Consider the following 10,996-nt stretch of genomic DNA (forward strand, 5'->3'; position numbering starts at 1 on the left):
TTGGATCAGGAGGTGATTGATAAATCTAGAAATGAATTTTAATACCATAAATTTCTACTGCGTATATCACAAAAATATTTACGACACTTTTGTATTCTTATTCTCACATATACCAATGATAGATCCCAAGGTTGAAATTATTACCGGAGTTTATCAATTCTTAGGAGGAATATTAAATCAAACCACCGCTTCAACGTAAGTCTAATAGAGTTTATCAAAAACCCAGGAAATAAGTTTCGTTCGTATAAAATTGATAAAAACTTATGATCTCAATATTTTGATGACAGGCAGAAGAAGTTGTATTCACAAATTTTATCTTGTTCGGTTAATCCAAAACTACCATCTTACCAAGAATATTTCTTTACCTATCAAATTCCATATACTATCAGTACTAATGGAAATTCGGTAAAGCAAGAATAAATATAATTAAAATATGATTATGAATTCGTTAGTAATAGGAATGTGCTTCACACAACTTAGTTGTTACATATGAGTGAATAGTCTTTCGTTACATCTTGCGATTAAGGCATCAATTCTAATTAAAATTCGGTAACGTAAGAATAGACATCATTAGAATATGTTTATGAATCTAACAATAGTAGAACAGTTTTTATCCAACTTAATACTTAGCTATTAAATGTAAATGGATCACATTTCGTATATTACAACTTACGGAATACTCGTATTCTAATCGTAAGTAGTTTTTCAGCATGATCAGCAATATTGATTTGTAAAGTTTAGATTTACACTCCTTTTGCGGTAACTGTACATATCATATAGATTCAAAGTTGAAACTAATAATATAATTTATGCTTGTAATAAATTATACTGTAAAATTTATATAGTATTACCTGGTACAGCTAAAGCCTGCCGACCGGAATAACTAGCAATCTATAATATTACTTAACTCATCTATGTTCCTATGCTATAAGCTATTACAGCTCATGAGAGGATTACGTGAATGTCTTCAAATAAATAGGATGCGAAACTATAGCTTAATTCACTTCTACGGCAAATTATATAATTCTCATATCTACAATCTACTCATTTATCAACAGAGTAACCTTCCGATGGTAACATCATCATCGGCCAACAATACAACGATGGAATGTGTATACTGGAATTTAACGACCAAGTAAGTTAAAGTAGCAGCTTTAGTAATATATTACATAACATCACCTATCAAGTATAAGTGTTATTGAACTAAGTTTATAATAAAATTATAAGTACAGTATATGATGAACCAAGCCAATCAGAATTAAACGGACAATAATATGCTTATGAAAATATACCTTTGAACAATTTACAATCCTTCCTTTATCTGTCCATTGGAATATTATGTTTACTTCTAATTGCTAATGCTATAAAATAATAGCACTTAATTATTACAATTGATATCTGCCATCAATAAACTGGAATAGCATTATCTGTCTCGCTTTATTTTGAATAGCAAATGGTCCGACGATGGCTGTAAATTATTGTCCAGCAATCAATCGCAGTATGCAACTTGTGCCTGTAATCACTTAACCCATTTCGCACTATTATTGCAAGTTTCAGATGTAAGCTATAAATCAGCCCAAATTGTGTAATAAAATATGAATCTGAGCAATGAGATATTGACAGGAAATTAGTTTACTATTGATTGATATCTGTAAATATTCACTACATAAGAATAAGTAATAAGACCTAGGATCTTCTTACGAGTGTATTTATTTCATGCTAGCGATTATACAGGTAAAATTTAATAAAAATATCGCAATTTCAGTTTGAGCAAATAATTTATATAATCAAGTATCAAAAAAAGTTTTATAATTATTAAAGAGCGAAAATAGAACATCGCATCAGTCATTCTCTTAATTTATAAGTAAACTTGTTAAAAGCTGCAATTGAAGCTAAAGAGCTGCTTCAATTCCCGCATATATAATTTAGGTTCAGATAAATAACACGGAACATCTGGATAATCTTGGAGTTCTTGCTAATATTGGCTTGGCAATATCATTAATATCCATCTGCCTAACATTATCTGTATATACCTTCCTAAGGTTAGTACACAGTATGTGATCAAAGTTTATTGCCTTGCAGAGGATACAATTATGTTGTCTTGTAGTTATTAGCCTTAATCGAATATTTTGTCTATTTAATCATCACGTGTTAATAAAATTTTTATATGCAAAACGGATTAGGTTAAATTCTGAAAGATTTACAATCCATAAGAATTTACTAGTAGCTCTGCTGCTAACGCAAATTTTCATCTTTACCGGAATGTACATAGCCAAGAATGCAGTATGTTCATCTACTGAATCTTCTTTCCTGTATTTTTAAATTGATCGATCTTTAATAACATAAATATTCGATAACATAATAGCGTTCGGCCATTTTTACCCACTATAAAAAATTTATGGTGTATGATAGTCAATTTAGCTCATCTAACCCTAGTCGATCAATGTTATAGCATTTCATTTAATGACTACTTCGCTAAATGAAGTAAATTAAATATCTACGTTTCTCTTCAACTTTCAGATTATATGCAAGATATCAGCAGTCTGTCTACACTTTTTCTGCTTAGCATCATTTTCATGGATGTCTGTGGAGGGGATTCATTTATATCTACTCATCATTACAGTTTTTAATCAAAAGAGCAAGAAACTCTACTACTACATTTTCGGATGGGGTAAGCATAGCAATGACTTGATACTTATTGAAATAGATAGTTCGACAATTTAATATTCATTATATTGCCATGTTAAGTAAATTCTAAAACCGTGATATTTTACTTTGATAAATAATGATTTTTGAGCTAATAAAACGTTACTCAAGACGATCACATACGGTATCATTTGCAATTAGGACTGCCAGTGATTGTGGTTGGCATATCAATGTTGGTTCGCTTTGATAATTATGGAGCTAATGAAAGGTACGAGATTAATGTTATGAAATTCTTACATCGGAGTGATATTAACGAAGTTCGATTACTAAAGACAGTAGAAAGCTATAACAGTAAAAATAACAAAATTTTCTAGATATCCTTTAACCTTATCTAGTTATATAATGTCCACGTATAATAATTACGAAAATGTAAAAGTCATATCTAAGCGAGTGCACAGTTTATGACTTCCTACACTTTAGCGTCTAGATTTTCAATAAAACCAATAGAAAGAAGCTCAGAAAGCAAGTTCAAGATAGCAATTAAAGTTATCCATGTTTGAAGTTCTATCGATGTTCTAGCTGTTTCAGATTGTTGTATTCGAGCAACAGTAAAAACCATATTTTGTATTAGAATTAATTTTCGTTTGAATTTATCTCCTGGAATGGCAAAAGTAATACAATATCATAGTTAAACACTTACAATAGTTAGTTATGTCGTAATGAAGAACCTTGATAATTAAACAATTAAGCTGCTGATCAAGCAACATATCACCTTATTTACACCGTACTTAAGTAAAGGAGTTGTAATATTTAGAGAACGACTACTAATAAAATTAAGCCATAAATAATTAAATATGTGAATATGCATAATGGTTCTTATACAACAGAGAGCAAACTGGTTTAGTGGAATTAAAAACCTAACTAAAACGATTTTTAATGCAGGTGTTGGTTATCAACTGCCGATGGATCTCGATGGGCATTTGTAGGGCCAGTTTTGGGTATAACTTTGGTAAGTGTTTATAATGTTAAATAATGGGTAATAGTAGCTCAGATGCAAGATCTGCATGTGGTTCCTGCTGTTTCATTCGCTATCTAGTTTATGAGACCCTTTCTTAATCTATTGGCATTCTCATAATCTTAGATCAACACAATCATCATGATTGCAGTAATTAAGGTCACTGTAAGCTCCAGCACATCCGTTTTACATAAACAAGGCAAAACCAAATTTACTGGAATCAAGTACGAATATATTGATTTATAATTTTGCTATTATTTATGTTGACAGCAAGCTATAAGAATCACTTGAATAAAATCGATCATTAATGTCGTTATTACGTTAAAAAATTAATTTTGGAATTATAGTTTCATACAAATAAATGTTCTAATTCTGTTTCATTCTATAATCGTGAGTATACTTTAATCTCTCATTTACTAAAGGTCTATGGTTAAAGCAACCGCCATATTATGTCCGCTGCTTGGATTAACTTGGATATTTGGCATGATACCTCTAACTGATCATACCATTGTGTTTTCCTACCTATTTGTGATATTTAGCTCTCTGCAGGTACTGTCATTTCTATTTTATCGATTAAATTTTGTTAGTACTATTTTAATCTACCTTGCGGCTTGGAGTAGTCACCATTTTTATTGTTCCAAGATGAAGTAATTGTATCGCCAGAATTTTACATTAACATGCAACGATCTTATCCTTATAATAAAATTTTTTGTGACTTATAAACGGCTTCATTAATAATAGTGGCTAATAATATTCTTTTATTTCAATTTTAAGCATAATAATTAAGTCTCTTTTTGAATCAATTCCTGTAGGGTCTATCAATCTTCGTCTTTCATTGCTTATATAACTCTGAAGTAAGAAGATATTATAATTTATATCAGACTATGGAGCATAGCAATGTTTGATTTCTTAATTTATACTAATATTATTATATTTACTAATTAAGGTCAGACAAGCATTCAATAGAATGATGGAGAAACGACTTGTACCGGCAAGCTTAACTAAAAACGAAAAAGTACGAAAATATTTTCATTATAATATCTGTAAACACATATTTTAAACTAGTTTCATTGACTGGTTATCATAGTGAATTTCAAGATTTTATTCATTGTATTTATTTGTTATAATTTTGTATAGTCTCAAATATCAAGTTCACGTCCTGCCCTCTCAAGGACCATTAAAGGTAAACTTGCATCATTTGCGTAGCTTGCTCTTAGTTGATGATTCATGGCAAGTTATATGCTGTATGCTGTTATTGTCATCGCAAAAAATGCGTAATACATTGGATATATTGCTTGAGTAATTGTTAATATGAATCAATTGGAATTTATCATAAGTATATTTAGTTACCTTTCCATATCCAAAATTTCATATCATAAATTTATCTTAACCAAAAAGCATTCCTCATTCCTGATATCTAATAATTACGATTTTAGAATCTACAGATACAGAACAAGAGTTAAGAATTGTGCGAGTTAATACCATGTCTTCTGATGAGGTAGGTGTCACGGTACGCCGTTACTAATTAAGTAACTGTAAATTAATGAATGCTTATGAATAGATAAGATAAGGTTATGTGCTATGTTTTAATGCGCTTGTAGCTAATAATAGGATGGTAGAAATGAGATAAAAATAGAAGTTATTAGCAGTTAATTTACTGTAGGTTTATAAGGTATGTTAATCTCTAAAAATTGAGCTGTCTATGGACGAAGGTTGAGCGTCTTAACACCTGATAGCTTGTAGCTATCTAAGTCTGAGGATATCGACATGTATATTTAGTAATGGTATTATACTAATTAATGTAACTTGCAAAGCATGAATTCTCACTCGTTAATATTGGAATTCACTGTAGAAACCTATTTAAGCGCGTGTGTTTGTAGAATAAAGTAAGTAATTGCTCAAGAAACGGCAAGACTCATATCGTGAAGAATAGTATAATAATTAGTCAGTTGTCTGTGGAGATCAGCCGAGAAATCGAGTTCTCAAATACTTCTCTCATAGAAACTGAAAATACTGGGAGAAATAGCCCAAGTTTTAAGTAACTACACTAGAGTTCTTTACTTTCCTTTGCCACAAGTGAGGGTTGTGATAGTAGGTTCAAGATTTATGCTGATATTTAAGTAGAAACAAGAGAACACACATCAGTAATAGGATATGCCCTTTTCGCTACCCGTCTAATAAAGAAATAAGCTTATATATGTGCTAACTCTAATCGTAAATTAGTACGGCATAATACTTTATATTTTAATCACCCTTATAACAATTTAAATCATGAAAAAATAGTCATCACAGATACCAGACAATAATTTCAAGCACAAATTTTAACTATCATTGAATTGAAATAATCATTGTTAAAAGTAATTGGTTAGCTGATAAATTCATTATATTAATTAATTAGCCATTTTACATGTTTTTTGCTTGCTGTCTTGCTGTATATTGCCACTTATCCTTAGCCTATTCTAATGTATAATATTCTGCTAATGTGTTATATTTTTCCAGGTTTAAGTACTAATATAGTGATGATAGATTAAATATTGGTCAATCTTCTAGCTTTCACCGACATCTCTAAATATCAACTTTTATCTTTTTCAGTCTAAAGAGTTTCCAAATAGTGCAACGGAATCACAGATCAACTTGCTAGATAATCCAGGAGATTGATGAAATCGCTATCAAGTGATAAAAGATAGAAAATAAATAGTTAGATTAGAAGATATTTATGATATTTGTTGCTAATTCCTTTAAATTATAATGGATATCGATAGTCCATAATATTTACAATGAGTTCATGTAAGCTATAGAAAGGACTAATTTTCCGAGTGTTAAGTTATAATTTAGGTGAGATTGCTATCTAAAAGTGCTTATGTTACTCCTACTGATACATAGGAGCTCTTTCATTATCCAATTATATCAACGCATTCACTTTGAAATTATCTTAATATATCAAGCTTCTTGGCTTTATTACGTACTCGAGAGCAAGATTGTAGCCTATAAAATCTAAAAATTTATTTATTATACAAATATAATGTATGTAGTATTAAGATGGGTAGACATATTGTCAGGTAACTAGATCGATATATATCATACGTAACTAACTATCGATATTATGTCGGTTGAACATACTAGTGTGAGAGCTAAACAACTAGATACATTGATTAATAGCTGCTGTCTTGACACGAATTGCAAAAAATGATTTATCTACAGTATATTTCCATATCCAAATCAATTGACATGATATAAAAGTGATAGAATATAATCCCAATAAAGCGTTCATTAATAGCTATTTTAACTCAATATCTTTATTAAAAGATGCTATCAAATTTAACAATTGAATCCTTCCGTATACTCTTGCACCAATATCAAAAATACTTAAATTATGAAGCTTAAATTAAAAAATTAGGGCTATAAAGTTAGATATATCACCTATACCATACGATATTGGCTTTGAAACTTTGTGATTTGATTAAAATTAGCATCGGATTTTCTATCTTTAAATGTTCCATGTATAGACCAGTAACATGTGTAAACGTGAAATTCTTCGCTTTGTAACATGTATTGTACTACTGAGAATAACAATAAAAATTAAATTTTTGGTCATAACCAGGATATGTTTTTAAAGACATAACAGCTCTTGTTTCCTCCTGAAATAGTTTGATATAATGTAGATTTGAGTATTTCACTGTCTATATTGAAAATTAATATAATACATGCATAAAAATTTTAAACCGAACATCAAGTTAACTGGAGCGTTTCATGTTAGTAAGTTTTAATAATTAGCTTGGACAATAATCTCCTCTAATCATTTTATACCTAGGTAAGAATATTTAATTGAGAAATCTTAGTATTGAAACCATAAATGCTTGTAATGTAACTTAGTATTGTGATTGTAGACTGTTAGCCATGTTTAGTATAATGTACGATAGATATTTATCCTAAGAGATATTTGGTAGCTATAACTATAGACTGTAGTGGTAGAGACTCTATGCTACAGTACAGATGACTATATACAGTAAGCTGTTGAGTTACTAATAAGGTTATAGGTAAAAATAGAACTGTAAATCATATATTAGGATATGGTTAATTCATTGTACTTTGGCTGGTGTGAATGATGTCTATGTAAGTACTGTAGTCGTATTGGATTAATGATGGTCCGCAGTAGAATAGTCTTACTAAGAATAATTTAACTATGTGTAAAATAAGGTAAAAGGTTGCTATGCGGATTGTAGCTGCGAATGCTACGGAAAGTATAAAAGCATACAACTTTAGATTATTCTGTTAGGTCGTTCTAGAAGTCTTTAGTAGTAGTATTCGGCTAGAGAGAGCTGTGTGTAGTTAATCTTTGTATAAGATTCAATAAAACCCTTATTTTCCTAAAGTTTGGAATCTCGTGATTGGTATATATCACAATGCTATATTATAAAACTGAGTTATTTGAGGTATAAATTTTGCCAAGTATAAAATTTTTTACGGTAGAAAATTTTCATTCATATGTTTACTAATACACTAGGTACTACAGTAGCTGTTACTTTCAACTCTGGTTTAATGGCTTTAAAGGCAGGAGTAGATATCAAGGAGTCATGCCAAGGTGATTTGTCATGCACAATTAAGGAATACTAGTATAAGATTTTGAACGTATCCTTTGTATGTATATCTCCCAAACCAATACTGATGACGAGAGCTGCATTCTCATTCCAGATCTTGGTCCCCGTATTTTATACGTTTGCATATTCATATTAAAGATATTTTTCTCATCATTATGAGATTGATTGTACGCAGCTTTATTGTACATCTGCGATCGTTTTTGCCCTAAACGGGTATAATGATCTAAATTTTTGACTTAATTAGATAATTTGATGAAAAAATATCTGCAGCGAGGTCTGGAGTATACTATTAAACTTATGCAAATTCGGCAGAATATGCATTAAATACATATCAAGAACAATAAGTTTTGAATTATATATTAGTTAAGTGAAATAGATGTTGCGGTAATTATTCCAGTAGAAAGACGGTCATAAAAATTTCCATTAATACCATACGAAAATCTTTTCATGAAAACATTTTACTGGAAGGCTACTTCTAGATTAAAATATAAAATCAATCCTGGAATATCAATCCTAATTGAAGACCAAAAGAAAAAACTTCATTATAAACCTAATGAAACATGTCAAGTTAAAACAATTTTACTTAATATTGGGCAATATTAATAAATATCAGTCTATTTTAAGATACGATTCATTAATTTGATTACCTATCCTATTTTGCCTACAGCGATAATAAAATAATAGCTAATCTTGAGCGAGCTAATTTAGCAAGTAATAAAAAGCTACTACGATGATGCTATGTTGAATGATGGATTGTATCGACAAACTTTATGAACTGAATATATTCCATGTTTACTTCTGTTAAGGGAAGCGATTTGAAGTTAATTAATACTTGAATGTCTCACCTAATCCTAATTTTCCGTTACCCTAAAGCATTAAAAGGTTTTTAGTAAATTAATCTTTCCAAAGAAGACAAGAACAGAAATGAAATAGATATTCTAATTATTATAGTGTCGCATTTTACAATGAAGAGATCGATATACAGATTTTTGGCCATAGCAATCAGTGCTTGTTCATTATAAGAAACAATGCTAATTAAATACTACATAGGTTCCTTAATTAAATTAATGAAATAGTCTATACTAGGGCTAATTCATCCATTTTTATTTAATAAGATTATGAAATGTGAAATAAATTGGAGACATACATTGTTTCAAATACTAAGATGATAGCGATTGGCTATTAAAAGAATAAATACTCGTATAGCTGCTCTTGAGAGGCAAATTACGCAGAGTTCAACTTTGGCTTATGCCAAATCATGAGAAAATGGTTGTCTAAGTGATGTCATAATTAGCAAAGCATCAAAGAGCTTGCTTTAAATGCGCTATTACGAACAAAAAGTCATAAATGTCTCTGTTAACTGACATGGCAAATGCCTTGGTAAAATGAATCTAATAAGATCGAAATCATACCATAGTGGAAAGATGACAAAGAAAATCATTTTTCTTGACTGTATTAAAGGTTATTTTAATATTCTTATTCTAGCTGTAAAGGAAGCATTTTTTATAAATTTGTCGGCTAAAGTGAATTAATTTTTTTTTCTTTCCTATAATCAACTTTTAGTAGAAAAAGAATTAATAAATAAAGGTCAATAGAAAAGAAATTACGTTGAAATAAATACGTAATGGAACTGACATTTCTTTCTTGGAAAAGAAAAAAACAGAACTTTGCGCCTGCTTCGTACTAAATAAAGATTTCGGAAAATATATGAAAAAAAGTGCTCCATTGCTAGCAAATTAAGGCGTTATTTATAAAATTGATAAATTGGATGAACGAATACCGTTTTGAAACATAGTTATTAAAATCGATGGTTACATTACTATGGAATATAATAATAATTTAACAAGTCCTTAACAGTCGTATAATCTTGCCTATAATCTATCTTTAGTTGATCAAATATCTTTTGATGGCTATGTTCGTAATAACTACTGAATGTGAAGATTAAATAAAATCTCAAAACAGTTTCTTTTGTTTTTTTGATTAGAAGATATAATTCCTTTTTTGTGCTAATATTGCACCTTAAATAAGGTGCGATATTTCAAATGCCAAATTATCGCAGCTGTACCGTAGATTCAAGCCTATATTAGTAGATAAAGCATGCTTAGGAAATGCTGTATTGCGTTGATACATTCTAACGAATACTAATGGGTATGTTTTATTTCTACAGAGATAGTTGGTAAATGTATACCGTTATTTAATCTTACCATTATCTTCGCTTAGTAAAATGATGTATTTGACGGAGAGTAAGGTTTATAGTGGAAGATTTACGCGCATAAGGTTATAGGATATTCGATAGAATGCAAAGATCTTTAATTATTTTGATCGATCATTCAGGAATGCAATTCTATAGTTTCTGTTTAGACGTTATATGGTGACATAATTTCTCACATACTGAATATTGTTACATAAAAGACTAAGCTACAAAATTCCATCAGTTTAAATGATAGCAACTGATTTACACATCGCATGGCTCATTAATATTAAATTTAGTTTTCAGTTTCTATAATACGCACTTTTCGTTTTTATTTTAGCTTTCGTATGAGTATGAACTCTAATTTTTCTGTATTAGAACTATTATTTTACTCTACTTTGATAAGTTTACTTTAAATTAAAGCTGTATGGGTAAGAAACACTAATAATACCGTCGCATCCTCATTTTTCGAGTTTTATTATGTATTTGAAAGAGTACGAAATTTTTTACGTCCTATTTGAAAGTTGGTGCATTGCCAATGATCAA

The 10,996-nt window shown here is 29.9% G+C and overlaps 1 protein-coding gene across 1 annotated transcript; it reads left to right on the forward strand.

Annotated features, from left to right (window-relative positions):
• Window positions 1-2,526: 2,526 nt before the first annotated feature.
• Window positions 2,527-4,566, forward strand: TRIADDRAFT_33541 (uncharacterized protein; the record flags this gene model as incomplete). The annotated part of the gene is made up of 6 exons (XM_002118009.1): window positions 2,527-2,671; window positions 2,848-2,914; window positions 3,589-3,655; window positions 3,788-3,885; window positions 4,084-4,210; window positions 4,474-4,566. Coding segments are annotated over 6 exons (597 nt in total), but the record flags the coding sequence as incomplete, so codon positions are not given.
• Between the last annotated feature and the right edge of the window lie 6,430 nt (window positions 4,567-10,996).

The sequence above is a fragment of the Trichoplax adhaerens genome, genomic scaffold (genome assembly GCF_000150275.1).
Source record: "Trichoplax adhaerens TRIADscaffold_35 genomic scaffold, whole genome shotgun sequence".
NCBI lineage: Eukaryota > Metazoa > Placozoa > Uniplacotomia > Trichoplacea > Trichoplacidae > Trichoplax > Trichoplax adhaerens.